Genomic DNA, 17,286 nt, shown 5'->3' on the forward strand with positions numbered 1-17,286 from the left:
GTAAGGGTTGGACCTGAGAGAACGGAGTGCAGCATGTTCAGAGAGTGACAGGTTAGAATGGGTGAGAGGAGCAGAGAAATTGAGACGACTAATGTCACGCCGACAGTTCTCAATGAAAAGATCAAGAGAAGGTAAGAATCCAGAGGGAGGGGTCCAGGTGGAGGGAGAATATTGGAGGTGGGTGAAAGGATCCATTGAACGGGGAGAGGACTCCTGCCCAAAGAAGTGAGCACGGAGACGAAGGTGGTGGAAGAAGAGTGCAGCGTCGTGCTGAGCCCGAAATTCATTGAGATGAGGGCATAAGGGTATGAAACTAAGTCCTTTGCTGTGCACTGAACATTCAGCGTCGGAGATGGGAAGGTCAGGGAGTATGGTGAATACACGGCTGGGGCTGGGAGCCTTTTTCAATTCCTTCACCCCACCCCACCCCCACTAGGGCTATCTGTACCTTGCTTGTCCTGCTTTCCACCCTTAATTAGCACATTCTTTAGATAATATCACCACCTTCAACACCTCTTTGTCCTTTTGTCTGTGACATCTTTTGGTTATCTCCACCTATCACTGGTCCTCTATCCAGCTCTACTTGTCCCACCCTCCCCTTAAACCAGTTTATATTTCACCTCTCTTCTATTTTTACTTAGTTCTGTTGAAGGTTCATTCAGACTCAAAATGTTAACTGTGTCCCTCTCTGCAGATACTGCCAGACCTGCTGAGTTTTTCCAGGTATTTTAGTTTTTGTTTAAGAACTCTCCCCAGTTCTCCATGTTGCAAACTCATTGGTTTATACAGATCTTGTGACCTTGCAACACAGGATTATTCTTAAAAGCTACAGTCCTCCATTTATCAGGGAAGGATAGGGTAGAATATTGCGCTAGTTAGGCAGGCGAGCGTAAAATGATGCGCGGTGACATTGGACGACATTCCTAACATCGTGCGATGTTTCAGTCGGCAGGCGGGCAAGGGAGTAAGCAGCACACCCGCTGACAATTAACAGGCCTTTTAAGCCATTTAAGTAATAATTAAATTAAATTTTTCACTGCCTGTCCAACCTTATGGTTGGTGGCAGGCAATAAGGCCAAGTGGCCCTTGGATTTTTTAGGAAACCTCATCCACGGGTAGGATGAGGTTTCTAACAGCAAATAAAAATAAAATTAAAATGTTTAAATTTCATTCATAACATGTCCTTGCTCGTGTGATATAGTCACGTGAGGGGACATGTTTTTTATATTGCTAAGTTTTTAATTTTTTATGTGAAATCTCTTCATCTCCCTGAGGCAGCTCTGTGCCTCAAGGAGTTTTTACTGCACGCACCTGCACTCCTCCTGCCCCCACCCTGGCAGCGCTGAGCACTGCAGCACGCGTTTTATGCTAGCTGCCTGTTAATTGGACAGCCAGCGTGAAATGAAGGTCAGAGCCCGATCGCAGGCGGCTGTCGGCTTCCCGACCGCTCCCAGGCTCGCCCGCCGAGCTCGTCTGACCATCAGGAAATCCTGGCCATAATTACTACACTGGATAAGGCATCAATCTTCTGTTTGTCAGAAGGGGTAAAATTAACACTCCATCTCTTGGCTTCGGCTATAAAATATGAGAAAGATTTATCAGAAGTAACAATAGTAATTACAGATTATGATGGTCTGCACAACGTAGCTATTCCAGTTTTGATTTAGGAAATAGTAGGAGGTAATACTTCACTAATTTGTCAGTCAACGCCTGGCTTGCAATAGCTTCCTTTAATAATAGTGTACTAAGTTTGTGTTGAGCTCAATTGCAGGAACGTTGGAGACTAAAGGTGGAAAGGACTGAGCGAGAAGATGAAGGAGATTTAAATTAGTGAACCCCAAAAACACCAGGTTCAAGTTTGTGGCCAGAATGAATAGGTATGGCTGGATTATCTCCTTAAATTCTGACAAATTTTGACCCAAATTAATCCCACTGTGAGCAAAATTTCCAGACTACTTTCTGCTGTATTCACTGGAACTGAGTCCACAGCAGAGCCCAGTTGACACAAGGCTGTTGGACAGAGTTTGTGGTTTAAGAAAAAAATCAAGCACAACACATTACAGTTAAAAAGGAATAAATAGTGATAGAGCAGAGAAAAACCTCTGGACAAGTTTTGAAACTAAATCAGTTTCCTTGTTTTCTAACAGTACCGTGATACAATCCTAAAAACCCAATACTCAAAAGTTACAGAGTATGAAATAAATAAAATGTGTCACAGATTCCTATTTACAGTGTTATTATATTTACTTTAAATTGGTGACTTGGCTCATGTCTAATTTCAAACATAATATTGTATATGCAATACATTTTTTCTTCCTTTCTGATGTTGATGTGTCTGCTATGTTTGCAGTGTTTATTGTTTATTTTTCAAATTTCCAACATTCACAGTTCTTTTACAAATCATATAAATTATTAACTGGTGCCACGTAAGACAATTTAGGGTTTATGTGATGTTTTGTGTACAAATGTAGATGGTCTTTTTTTTTCATTTGTTAAATATTTCATTTCATTTTGCTGCAATTCAGCATTTTTATATGTTGAAAACTAGGCATCCCCACTGCCATCTTTAATACTAATATAGCATTTCATTTCCTCTTTATATTGCAACATTAAGAACAGTTTTCCACTTTAAATTTATTGATGCTATAGCTGTCAAACCTCCGATGAAGGATCAAGGCCCACGATGTGCGACAAGCTGCTCTGTTGAAAATGAGCAAGGAGTTCCCAAGTTCAAAGAATCCTGTATCCAAATGAAGATAAAAAGATTATTAACCGTTGTTATTGCATTTTAAATGTTCCAGGTCCCCCAGGATGAATGGGCAGGATATCCACTTGGAGGCAAAGATGAGGAAATTCCTTGCCGAAGGATGAGAAGTGGCAGCTATATTAAAGCAATGGGAGATGAAGAAAGTGGTGAATCTGACACGAGCCCTAAAGGTTCACCAAAAGCTGCTAGTCTCCATGAAACGCTAATGAAAGCTGCTGGTCAGAAAGTAGATAATCAGAAGTAAGCATTCCTTTCATTCTCAGTTTTCCTTTCTAGGGAGCACAGCATTGGATTGGTGTGTGTGTGCGTGCGTGCGTGCATGTGGAGTGGGAAGGGTTGGCAGGGTAGATATTGAATCTCATGCTTAATGTTAGGTTGAATATCTGAAGTATCTTAGGTGCAATATATATAATAACTCATAACTAGGAATTTATAATAAGGAAAGAAAACTTTGAGATTCAAATGATGTTGTAAAATTGCAAAAAAGTATCTGAATATAAATTGCATCCACTGTAGCTGAAACATTCTTCATGTATGATTGTCAACAGTGCTGTACTGTATTCAGTTCTGGGCAGCACACTTCATGAATGATGTATAGGCTGTAGAGAGGGTGCGGTGTAAATTCACCAGAATATCAGAACTATAAGATTTAAATTATGAAGATAGGTTGCATAGACTGTCCTGATTTATTTGAATAGGAAGATTTATAGGTGATCTAATCAAGGTATTTAAGATGATTAAAGATTTGAAAGGGTAAATTGAGAGAAACTGTTCCCTCTGGTGGAGTAGGCCAGAACGAGCGGGCATAACCGAAAATTAGGCCAGCCTGTTCAGGGTGATATCAAGTGAAACTCTGGAACACTCTCCCCCAAAATTGAAAATTTCAAAGTTGAGATTGATAGATTTTTGTTAGGCAAGGGTACCATGGGATATGGAACTAATGCATGTAAATGGAGTTGCGATACAAATCCACCATGATAAATTTGAATGGCCGAACAGCCTTAAGGGCATGAATCGCCTATTCCTGTTCTTATATTCTTATGTTCCTATTTAATAGTGGAGTTGGGCATTAAGTTTTCTGATGAAGACGCTTGAAGCTATCACATGATTTATAAAATATTGCATGATCGAGAGTGTGTGGTACATGGTCTACTAAACATCGTATATGGTGTGTGGAGTGCTGCTCCTGTATGATAGATGGTATGTGGCATGGAGTGGCTGGAAGATAAGGACAACAAATGTTAATGCAGAAAACTATTTATTCGTAAATCCAGTGCTTCATTCTCATTTTCCTGAAGTGTTGCTGAGTTTGTGCAAGTGGGTGAGTTATATTGAGTGCAGTAGCTGATCACACACTGAAGTAGATCCACTTGCACCCAGATTGCCAAATGATTAACCTAAGTGAAATATCAATTGTGAAAGTTACTGGTATTTCTACCCCACATTGAGACAATGAGCACAGGATATAAGATCCCGTTAATATTTCAGTGCTGCAAATCTGAATTGCTAAAGAAGGCAGGGATTGAATTTTTTGAGTTGTCCTTATTTAACACTTCAGTGAGTTCAACATGGCATATAATTAGTTAGGGAAAAGGAAATGTTTGTTTTAATGATGGATTCAGTGAAAGTCTGTGATAAATGCACCATGTATATTTATGCATTTCATCTAAAAACGCTAACAACTAGACTATAGAAACAGAAAATGGAGGCAATGCATGTCAGCATTTGAAAGGAAAATTGTAAGTTAAAGTTTTGGGTAGGATCTGTTATAATAGTGCGCCTACTATGCATTTCCAATTCTCTGTTTTTATTTTAGGATGCCTTTACATTGAGGCTACAGTTATTGTGTAAATGCAACTCAAATATAAAGTACCACCTGACCTGACACTAGAGGTGTCTCACTGCACTTCATTTCACAGTCATCTTGAGCCTTGAGACTGAATTTACACAACATGTTTAACATACTGCAAAGTGCTAACAATAAACTTTGACTGTGAACACACCCGTAGATATGAAAGTTTTTCTTTTTATGTCTATGAGAAGCAGTGCACTTTGTGATGGACTGGTTATCTTCCATCAAAAGGTTCAATATCATCTAATTATTTGTTTTTCATAGAAAAGATATGTCGTGGGCAGGATTTTTTTCTCGGCATGCGGGTACACGCCCGACATACCCGAGCGTGAAATAAAGCGCGTTGACATCAGTCGAGTGCGCCAACATCAACACACACTCTTGTGATGGTTTGGCCAGTGGGCTCATGCTGGAGCCGGCAGCGCACCCCTTGATAATTAGAAGGTCTATTAAGGCCATTAAGTTAATAATTGTGCTGAATTTTTCACTGCCCGTTCAACCTAATGGTTGATGGGCAGGTGAAAAGGCCAAGTGGCCTTTGCATTTTCCCATGGGCTGGATGAGGTTCCCTAAAGCAAATAAAAATAAAATAAAAATTTTACACTTGAATTAAAAACATGTCCCTGGTCATGTGATAGAGACACATGCGGGGACATGTTTTTTTGACTCCTTTATTTTCTTCATTAGTTTTTTTAAACAGCGCTTCATCTCCCTGAGGCACGGAGCTGCCCACACAGGCAGCATTGAAATCACAGTGTGGTGCCAGCTGCGGGTGGTGGTCAGCTTCCCGACCACCCCCCGGCCAGCACCCCGACCAAGGGCTAAATTCTGCCCCATGTTTAGAACTGAAAGATGCTAAATATCTCCAGGCAATAGCTCACCAGAGAATTCAGCAACAAGAAGGTTGGAAGTTAGCTATGGGCAGCCATATAAGTGGCACAGTTCACTGTAGACATGACTTGTCAGCCTAGAAATTTGCCCACAATGCACCTTTTTCCAGGATGTTACTTGGAATACTAAGGCCCCAAAATGGCGGGCTGGAAGTGCACACACACACCTGCCCAGAAATTGTTAGACCACAATTCTGGATAAGGCAAAGTTATGTCCTTTACTCAAGCTGGAGGCAGACATTAGGCTCTTTATGTATGCAAATAAGGGACCTATCACCTGATTGAGGACTTCTGTCCAAGGTGGATTTGTCCTGAGGCTGCCCTTGCTAGTGTCAGCTGCAGTCAAGGAAATTAATCATTGGTATTTGCCTGTGCTGGCCCCCAACCTAAACAAGAAGATAAGTTACTTAGTTGAATATGGACCCAGGACTTATAGGAGTCTTTGGTCCCGATCTCAAACATGACACTCGGACACACCTGATGGTGGCTCTAGTTGTGACTAAATTTTCACTGCTCATCGTCAGTGGACTCCATTCTAATAATACCCAAGATCCAATACTTTGGGCAATTCGCGCTTTACCATTCAGGTGCAGGGAACGTCCCCTGTGCACCTCCTTACCTGAAAAATGGCACACCTGTATTTTTGGGATATTCCATTCGAAATATATACACTCTTAAATAAAAATGTGAAACGCATTGTTCTGCAAATACCAGCCTTTAACTGTGGTATAAAAATGTAAATCGTTTATATTCTTTTCAGCAATTAGAATGCACAAGAAGTGGGTCCTGCCATTGTAAGGTAGAAGCATCCTCCACACAGTGCCGTGGAGAATGTTAGGATATCTTTAGTCTTCTGAATATTTTATTATTTGATAGAAGTGTTGTTGAAGCAGTGGAGTCAATTAGAACATTGTCGGCAAGTGCAGAACTCATCATGTGGTGATTGCGACCTCCTTTAGCCCAAAAATAGTACTGCAGCACTAAAACAAAAACAGAAATACCTGGAAAAACTCAGCAGGTTTGGCATCAGCGGAGAAAAGCAAAGTTGACGTTTTGAGTCCTCATGACCCTTCAACAGAACTGCACCCTAACTCCATTCAGCTGCCATGATTCCATATCTCTTACTACCCCGACTAACAAAAACCTATCAATCCCAGAGTTAAAAATTAATTTAAAAAGCTAACGTCTACTGCTTTTTGTGGGAGACTCCCCCACTTCTACCACTTTTTGTGTGAAGATGTGTTTCCTAACTTCCTAATGGTCTGGCTCTCATTTTAAGGTTATGCCCTTCCTATCTTAGACTCTCCATCAGAGGGGAAAAAAGTTTTTCGCTATCCTATCAATTTCTTTCAATATCTCTAAAATCTCAAATATATCATCCCATAGCCTACTATATTCGCGGAAATACTAGCTTACTTTACGTAATTCCTTCTCATAATCTTACCCTTGGGGCCCTGGTAACCCTGATGCAATACCTAGAACTGCATATCTAGAACTCCAGATGTGAGCTAAACAGCACTTCATATAGCTTTGGCAAAACATCTTTCCCTTTGGGGAGAATTTTCACCCCGTCAGGTGGGCTGGGCAGGAGTGGGCGCGGGCTCTGCCGACCAGAAAATTCAGGCCTTTATATTCTATCCCTCTACTTATAAAAGCAAATGTTCCATTAGCTTTTTTGATTATTTCTTGTATCTTTTTAGTGCTGTGTACAAGGACCCCTGAAACTCATTGGTTGTCTGCTGTTCCTAGCTTTTCACCATTTAACAAATACATAAACTTTTTGGCCCAAAAAGATAGCTTCACATTTAGCTGCCTTGAAATTCATCTGCCATGACTTCACCTGCTCATTTAATCAGGGAGCATTTCTTTGTCATTTAAGCTACTGTCTACACTACTTGATATTTCACCGATCTTTGTGTCAATGGCAAACCTGAATATATGGCTCTGTATTGTGTTATTTAAGTCATTAAGAAATATAGTGAATAGTTGAGGCCCAAGCACAGATCCTTGTAGAACACCATTAGTCACTTCCTTCCAATTCAAGAATGTACCCATTATCCATATGTTCTGTTTCCTACCACTGAGTTAACCTCTTTACCTGGTCAATAATTTACCTTCAATTTCATCGGCTTTAATTTTAGCTGACAGTCTCTTATTTAGAGTAAGGAGGCCATTTTGGTCTAGATTTTGGTCTGAGGATCAGCTCACACCTGAACCAAGAGGCCTGAGATTGGTAGAAATTGGTTCTCAGGTCTCATCAACATACTTGACAGTGCCTCCAAAGGAGGCTGAACTGAGCAAAGAGATCAATTTTTTTTTTCATTCACGGAATGTGGGTTTCACTGGCTGGGCCAGCATTTATTGCCCCATCCCTAGTTGCCCTTCAGTAGGTGATGGTGAGCTGTCTTCTTGAACCTCTGCAGTTCATGTGGTGTAAATGCACCCACAGTGCTGTTAGGGAGCGAGTTAAGGACATTAGAACATAAGAAATAGGAGCAGGAGTAGGCCATTAGGTCCTTCAAGCCTGCCCCCATGGCCAGAATACTGCCATCAGCATGCTGGGGTGGACCCGACACACCGATGCGCAAAATGATGCGAGATGACGTTGGGCGTGCGTCCCTATGTCATCACGCATCATTCCAATAATGCGTTTGGTGGGCACGCACCGGCCGGACTGTCAAAGGTCTATTAAAGCCCTTAAGGAAGTCATTAACATCATTAACACTGCTGGCCATCCAACCTTAAGGTTGGCGGACAGGGGAAGGGCCCAAGCAGCCTTCGCGTTTTTCAGGAAACCTCATCCACGGGCAGGATGAGGTTTCCTGAAGATTTAATAAAATCAATGAATAAATTTTGCTAAACAAAAACAAAAATACCTGGAAAAACTTAGCAGGTCTGGCAGCATCTGTGGAGAGGAACACAGTTAATGTTTCGAGTCTGAATGACCCTTCAACAGAAAAAATTGACAAACATGTCCCAGCTCATGTAACTCTGTCATATGAGGGGACATGGCTAAATAATTTTTCTCTTTATTTATTAAAATGTTTCAACATGTATTTAATCTCCCTGAGGCAGCTCCAATGCCTCAGGGAGATTGCTGCGCTCTTTTGCGCGCATGTGCGAAAGAGAATAGGCGCCGACTCCCCCTCCTTCCCCCACCTGCACAGATAGCACTGAGTGCTACAGAATGCATTTTACACTGGGCGGGCCTTAATTGGCTCGCCCACATAAAATGGTGGCGTACAGCCGATCGTGGGCAGTGATCAGCTCCGCGCCTGCCCGCGCCCGCTCTCACCCGGCCCTTCCAACAAAGTTAAGTTGCAGCCGCATGGCTCATCTGCCCCAGGCCTCAACCCCTCTTTCGTGCCAGCTCCTCATAACCTTCAACTCCCCGATATTTCAAAAATCTACCTACCTCCTTTTTAAATATTTTCAGTGATCTAGCCTCCACAACTCTCTGGGATAGAGAATTCCAGACTTTCACTACCCTCAGTTTTAAATGAGTGTCCCCTTATTCTGTAACTGTATCCCCTAGTTCGAGACCTCTCCCCCCCCAATAGTGGAAACATCTTCTCAACATCTACCCTGTCAAGCTGCCTCAGAATCTTGTACGTTTAAACAAGATCATCCCTCATTCTTCTAAACACTAATAAACAAAGGCCTAACCTGTTTAGCCATTCTTGATAAGTCAATCTCTTCACCCCAGGAATCAGCCTATGAATCTCTTTTGAACTGCCTCCATTGCCAGTATTTCCTTCCTTAAATACAGGGACCAAAACTGTACACAGTACTCCAGGTGTGGCCTCACCAACACCCTGTGCAGTTATAACAAGACTTCCCTATTTTTAAACTCCACCCCTAGCAATACAAGCCAAAATTCCATCTGCCTTCTTAATTACTTGCTGCACCTGAATGCTAACTTTTTCTGTTTCATGCACAAGAACACCCAGATCCCTCTGTGCTGCACTTTTTTGGAGCCTCTCTCCATCTAAATAGTAGTCTGCCTTTTGATTTTTCCTACCAAAGTGCATGACCTCACACTTCCCTACATTAAACTCCATCTGCCAAGTTTTTGCCCACTCACTCAACCTGTCTATATCCCCTTGCAGATTCCTTATGTCCTCATCACAACATGTCCTCCCACCTATTTTATATTGTCAACAAATTTGGATACGTTACACTCTGTCCACTCCTCCAAGTCATTAATATGGATAGTAAATAATTGAGGCCCTAGGACTGATCCTTGTGGCACTCCACTAGTTACGTCTTTCCAACCTGAAAAAGACCCTTTTACCCTGACTCTCTGTCTTCTGCGTGTTAACCAATCCTGCGTGTTAATCATGCTAATACACTACTCCCAATACCGTGAACTCCTATCTTGTGCAATAACCTTTTATGTGGCACCTTATCAAATGCCTTTTAGAAATCTAAATACACTACATCTATCAGACCCCCTTTATCAACTCTGCTTCCTCAAAGAACTCTAGCAAATTTGTCAAACGTGATTTCCCGTTCACAAAACCATGTTGATTCTGTTTGATTGCATTAAACTTTTCTAAATGTCCTGCTGTTTCTTCCTTAATAATGCACTCTAGCGTTTTCTCAATGACAGATGTTAGGCTGACTGGCCTATAATTTCCTGCTTGTTGTCTCCATCCCTTCTTGAACAGGGGCGTCACATTAGCAGTTTTCCAATCCGCTGGGACCCTCCCAGAATCCAGTGAGTTCTGGAATATTTCGACCAATGCCTCCACTAAGTCTGCAGCCACTTCCTTTAAAACCTTTGGATGCAGGCCATCAGGTCCTGGTGACTTGTCTGCGTTTAGTCCATTTAGTTCCAGGATTTTGACCCAGCGACAGTGAAGGAATGGTGATATATACTTCCAAGTCAGGATGGTGAGTGACTTGGAGGGGACCTTCCAGCTGGTGGTGTTCCCATCTATCTGCTGTCCTTGTCCTCCTAGATGGTAGTGGCCGTGGGTTTGGAAGGTACTGTCTAAGGAGTCTTGGTGAATTCCTGCAGTGCATCTTGTAGATGGTACACACTGCTGCTACTGTGCGTTGGTGGTAAAGAGAATGAATGTTTATGAATGTGGTGCCAATCAAGCGGGCTGCTTTGTCCTGGGTGGTGTCAAGCTTCTTGCGTGTTGTGGGTGCTGCACTCATCCAGGCAAGTGGGGAGTATTCCATCACCCTCCTGACTAGTGCCTTGTAGATGGCAGACAAGCTTTGGGGAGTCAGGAGGTGAGTTACTCGTCACAGGATTCCTAGCCTTTGACCTGCTCTTGTAACCACAGTATTTTTATGGCTAGTCCAGTTCAGTTTATGGTCAATGGTGTAGGGGTTCCCCTTTTCACTCAGAGACCTTTACTACACTCAAGTTCATAACACCAGATTCACAAGTGTGTGGCTTGAACAGAATGACCTGCAAGACAAGTTTCTTCTGATAATTTACAATTGCTTTATTGAATCACCCACAACCCACAGTACAAAACCCAAAATTTAAAACAATCTATTGCCAGTACCTGACACAAAGTTACCGCGACTCGGTTGAAACTTATAAAAACACAGGCAAAACACCACGTCCTGTTCTGAAACCTTGAGAAGAAAACCCTTCAGACCAATATCACCAAGATATGACTGAAACAAGTTACAAGTTCCCGGCAAAGAAACACCAAGTTTTCACCCCAAACCTTCGCAATACCCTCATACCAATATCACTACGATTTGGCTGAAACTTATAATCCCCAACACAGCTGATCTGTCTGGTGTTGACTGTATGCCTTAGTCAAGGTGACCAAACTTGACCCTTCTTCCTACTGCAGCCTAAAACCATCAGACCAGGATCACCACAGTATGGCTGAAAACACTTACAATCCCCGACACGTCTGGTCTGTCCGGTGTTGACAATAGATGAGTGACCAAACTCGACCCTTCTTCCAAATGCAGCCCAGATACTCAGATCTGCTCTGATTTTGTAATAATTTAACTCAGACATGTTTCAAAACATATTTCCTGTTGTTCCAATGTCCATTTAGTTGATTCCATGCAAAGTCCAGACAAATATCATCAGCTCCTGCTGGTTGAAACAATGCAGGGTTTTTTTTGAAAGATGTATCCAGGTGAATATTACTAGTTCTCATTGTATGAGTAATTCTCTTGCTGCTTGAGGTAGCCCAGTAACAGCATCTGGCTCCAAAGTTAATGAGGGTTTGAATGACCCTATTCCAGTACTATTGTCTGTAGTGGTTGAATAATTCATTGAACGTATTGTTTTGATGATATTTCCTTTGTGCTATCATATTGAGTAATCAGACTTCTTGATTGCATTAGTCAATGGCCAAACCTTTTTGATGAGTTTTAGTGTTTTCACTAAATGTCCGAATTAAGGCCTTGCTGCCCAGCCCTGTACTGCTGACTGCAGTTTATGTTTTTGAAATTTATAGTTCCAATCATGAGGTCAAAACATCTCCTTGCGCTTGAAATTACGTTCCACAAATTTCCCAGTGAGAGTTTTTGCCAGTGAGGCATGGGGCCCAACATTTACTATTTACCATTGTAGGATCAAAATCCCTTCCAACTGGGAAATTTGTGGAACATAATTTCAAACCATGGAGATGTTTTGATCTCATGATTGGAACTATAAATTTCAAAAAGATAAGCTGCAGTCAGCAGTACAGGGCTAGACAGCAAGGCCTTAATTCAGACATTTAGTGAAAACACAGTGACTCATCAAAAAGGTTTAGGTATTGATTAACACAATCAAGAAGTCTGATTTACTCAATACAATGGCACAAAGGACATATCATCAATACAATACACTCAATGAATTATTCAACCACCACAGACAATAGCACTGGAATAGGGTCATTCAAACCATTCAATTATAACCAGCCTCTGCAATGTAACAAAAATAGAGTTGTGCCTTTCTTAAATTAGCAGACAAGGGAATTCCCTACAGATCTGCTAACTCATTTGTTACTAATGTTACACTGCCCCACTTCAACTCAATTATATCAACTTGATTTACAGAATTTCTTTACAAAAGATTACAGTTAAATTTTTGTTGTATCTTCAGTGCTAAAATAATTTGCTTAATTAGCTTACAATTTGAAAGGAGTATTAGTGCTAATCAGATTGAGACCAATGAGCCAGACATGTTTTGAAGTTATTTTTAAATCTCATTGTGTTAGTCCACTCTTATTTTTGTGAGTTGATCCAGTCAAAATCGATTTTAGATGTCTTCTCATATTATTGCCAGGTAACAACTAAAGCTACTAATAATGAATTTGGTGCAAGCAAAATAGTTAAAAGAAAATGAAGTTGCAAATCTGGAAGTAAAAAACATTCTCTCTTTCTCCATTGACCCCACTTTCTTTGTCACACCACTTTCTGTATTCCTCATATATTTTCACCACAAAGCTCAGAGGAAATTGGAATAAAAACTATCTGTATGAGAAACCAATGGGATCATGTGATTTCTTGTTATGGATATCCTGAATCAGGCACTGCCTCTTACATATCTTTGTGCCATATATGAATGGCCCAAAGTTTGTAGACTTTAGATTCCATGAGATCGAGCCGTCAGTAAATGGAAATCCCAGCTTTAGAGTTTAGACAAGTAATTAATAAAGCTCCTATCTTAGCTGGAAGGCTAAAGGGAAAAGCCAAAATAGAAGTAAATAAACAATTGCTTTGAGAGCAAAATTCAATTTAAATAATTGAATTTAATTTATTAATCTGTAAACAAATTTCCTTTAAACCTCATTGCAAATTGCATGTTAAAGGAAAGACAACCAGAATAAGGACTATATGATGGATAGGAGAGAATTGGAATAATCTATTCTGCTGGTGAGGTTATTCACTTTGGTCATAAGAATAGAAAAGCTTTTTTTTTAAAAGAATGAAACTTATAAATGTTGATGTTCAGAGCGAGTTTGGTGGATTCGTACGAGGAACACAAAAAGTTTCCTACTGGTACAGCAAGCAATTAGGAAAGCAAATAGAATGCTGGTCTTTGTTGCAAGAGGATTAGAGAACAAGAATAGATAAGTCTTATTACAATTGAATGGGGCTTTGGTGAGACCACACCTGGAATACTAAATGCAATTTTGGTCTTCATATTCAAGAGTAAAGAGAAGGTTCACTAGATTAATCCCTGTGATAAGAGGGTTGTCCTGTCATGAGAGGTTGAGAAAATGGGTCTGTATTCTCTGGGGTTTAGAAGAATGAGAGACGATTTTATTGAAATATTCAAAATTATGAAGAGGCTTGACAAGGTAGATGTATTGGGTGGAATCTTGTGCCAGTGACAGAGACCCGTGTGTCGCCTCCTTCCAGGCAGGTCCACCAGTTGTATGTCAATCAGGCAGTTGAGAGGCCAGCGGCAGACCTTTCCTCAGGATCAGGACCCCAGGTCAGAAGCCCCACATACTGAGAGTTGCCGATCAATCAATCCCCTTTCAATTTCCATTTCACTTTATTGTCCAAACGGAAATTCATTTTGGGTACATTGCTCATTCATTCATAACTTGCATACAAATAAATAATAACAATAAAGGAAAGAAAATTACCCTATCACAGAGGTCTAACTTTAATTAAAATCTACTAAAACAATTCCAGTGCATTAAAATAAGTGAGTCCCATCATGAGTGCATATCCTCATCCATTCATTAAACTCCTGTTAAAAGTTCTTATACAGAAAGGCATAAATGAGTTCAAGAACAAATTTGTCCTGCATCTGAGGAATTATAGCCTTTTCCCTGAACCCAATGGGTGATCCTCATTGTTCATGGCACTCTTTACTTCCATCAAAATTCTTCAAGAGCAGATTTTGTCAAGAAAGATTTGTTCAACAAATACCTTCCTGCCTGGTTCAATAATCTCTGTACCCTTAAAGAGTCTACTTTCCTAAGACCACAGTACCAGGAGAGACATTCAAAAAAGGAAAGCACTGTCAACTACAGCCGCATAGAAAAGTTCCATGATTGAAGGATTTTAATTTTCTGAGGTAATATGGTCACATATGTCCCTTGGCCAGCACATCTGTACACTGTTCCCTCCAATTCAACTTATCATCTACTTTAACATCTGGACACTTCTGGCTGGTAACTACTTGATATCCACATCATGAATTCTCACACGAACAATATCATTTTAAAAATGGTTTCCTAAAATCTACAACTATTTTTTTCATATTGTTTTCGTTCAGTTTAAGAGAATGGCGATTGCACCATTTTACAAACTTCTCCACTGAGTTCCTATAGTTTACTTTGTTATTTCTTAGAAGATCCACAAGTACCATATCATCAGCCTACTTCAGGATCGTTATGTCATTGTGCTCTGATAACAATCATTCGTGTAGAGGAGGAAAAGCAAAAGTGAAAGTACACAGCCCTGAGGAGATCCAGTATTCATTATTGACCACAATCTTTCAGTTTTCCCTAGATTCAGGGGAGTGCCAGAGGACTGGAGAATTGCATACATTACGTCTTGTTCAAAAAAGGCTGTAAAGATAAACCCAGCAATAACAGAGCAGTTAACTTTGGTGGTGAGGAAGCTTCTAGAAACAATTATTCAGGATAGAATTCACAGTCATATGGAAAAATGTGGGGTGATTAGGAAGAGCCAGCATGGATTCCCTAAGGGAAAATCATGGTTTACTAAATTGCTGAAGTTTTTTGAAGAGGTAACGAAGAGGGTTGATGAGGATAATGCTGTTGATGTGGCGTATATGGACTTCCAAAAGGCATTCAGTACAGTGCCGCACAACAGACTTGTGAAAAATGTTACAACTCACGGAATAAAAGGGACAGTAGCAACGTGGATACAAAATTGGCTGAGTAATAGGAAACAGCAAGTAATGGTTAATGGATATTTTTCAGGCTGGAGAAAGGTTTGTAGTGGAATCCCCCAAGGGTCAGTATTAGGACCCTTGCTTTTCCTGATATATATTAATGTTCTAGGTCTTGGTGTGCAGGGAACAATTTCAAAGTTTGTGGATGATACAAAACTTGGAAAAATTGCAAACAGTGAGGAGGAGAGTGTAGAAATTCAAAAAGACATAGACAAGTTGGTAGAGTGGGCAGATAGGTGGCAGATGAAGTTCAATGCAGAGAAATGTGAGGTAATTCTTTTTGGTAGGAAGAACAGGGAGAGACAATATAAAATAAGGGGTGCAACTCTAAAGGGTGTGCAGAGCAGAAGGACCTGGCTGTATATGTGCATAAGTCATTAAAGGTGGCAGGACAGGTGGAGAGAGCAGTTAATAAAACATACAGTATCCTAGGCTTTATTAATAGGGGCATAGAGTACAAGAGCAAGGAGGTTATGTTGAACTTGTATTGGACACTTGTTAGACCTCAGCTGGAGTGTTGTGTACAGTTCTGGGCGCCACACTTTCAGAAGGGTGTGAACGCCTTGGAGAGAGTGCAGAAGAGGTTTACAAAACTGGTTCCAGGGATGAGAAACTTCAGTTATGAAAATAGATTGTAGAAATTGGGACTATTCTCCTTGGAGAGGAGAGGGCTAAGAGGAGATTTGATAGAGGTGTTCAAAATCATGAGGGGCTGGACAGAGTAGATAGGGAGAAACTGTTCCCACTCATAAAAATATTGAGAACGAGAGGGCACAGATTTAAAGTGATTTGCAAAAGAAGAAAATGCGATGTGAGAAAAAACGTTTTCACACACTGAGTGGTTCGGGTCTAGAATGCACTGCCTGGAAGTGTGGTGGACGCAGATTCAATTGAGGCATTCAAGAGGGCATTAGATGATTATTTAAATAGAAACAATGTGCAGGGTTATGGCAAAAAGGCAGAAGAATGGCACTAAGTCATAATGCTCCTTCGGAGAACAGGTGCAGACATGATGGGCCAAATGGCCTCCTTCTGCACTGTAACAATCCTGTGACTCTGAACATGGGCTCCAAGTAAATCCTGGAAAATAACGCCCCTTGGATCCCGTTGTGAGGAAATCACTGATCCAAATTAGGAGAGTGGGATTGACGTCAAGGTTTTTCAATTTCTCAATAAGCTTGAATGGTTGCTTGGCATTAAAAGCTGAAGAGAAACCAACAAAGGTAGTGCCAGCAGAAACAAAAACAGAATTACCTGGAAAAACTCAGCAGGTCTGGCAGCATCGACGGAGAAGAAAAGAGTTGACGTTTCGAGTCCTCATGATGCTTCAACAGAACTGAGTGAATATAAGGAGAGGGGTGAAGTATAAGCTGCTTTAAGGTTGGGTGGTGGTGTGTGTGGTTGTATGGGGAAGCAAGCAATGATAGGAGCAGATAATCAAAAGCTGTCACAGACAAAAGAACAAAAGAACACAAGTGTTGAAGGTAGTGATATTATCTAAACGAATGTGCTAATTAAGAATGGATGGTAGGGCACACAAGGTATAGCTCTAGTGGGGGTGGGGTGGAAAGACTAGCAGGGCATAAAGGATTTAAAAATAATGGAAATAGGTGGGAAAAGAAAAATCTATAAATTATTGGAAAAAACAAAAGGAAGGGGGAAGAGAAAGAAAGGGGCTGGGGATGGAGGAGGGAGGTCAAGATCTAAAGTTGTTGAATTCAATATTCAGTCAGGAAGGCTGTAAAGTGCCTAGTCTGAAGATGAGGTGCTGTTCCTCCAGGTTGCATTGGGCTTCACTGGAACAATGCAGCAAGCCAAGGACAGACATGTGGGTAAGAGAGCATGGTGGAGTGTTAAAATGGCAAGCGACAGGGAGGTTTGGGTCATTCTTGCGGACTGACCGCAGGTGTTCCACAAAGCG

General features: G+C 41.0%; 1 protein-coding gene across 1 annotated transcript in view; it reads left to right on the forward strand.

Annotated features, from left to right (window-relative positions):
• Positions 1-17,286, forward strand: part of dlgap2a (discs, large (Drosophila) homolog-associated protein 2a) — a 181,270-nt gene that overhangs the window by 38,213 nt on the left and 125,771 nt on the right. Inside the window, exons 2-3 of the mRNA XM_041188234.1 lie at positions 2,802-2,993; positions 13,091-13,092. Coding sequence (XP_041044168.1) covers positions 2,802-2,993; positions 13,091-13,092 — 194 coding nt within the window. The remainder of the gene's footprint in view (positions 1-2,801; positions 2,994-13,090; positions 13,093-17,286) is intronic.

The sequence above is a fragment of the Carcharodon carcharias genome, chromosome 5, assembly GCF_017639515.1.
Source record: "Carcharodon carcharias isolate sCarCar2 chromosome 5, sCarCar2.pri, whole genome shotgun sequence".
Classification (NCBI taxonomy): Eukaryota; Metazoa; Chordata; class Chondrichthyes; order Lamniformes; family Lamnidae; genus Carcharodon; species Carcharodon carcharias.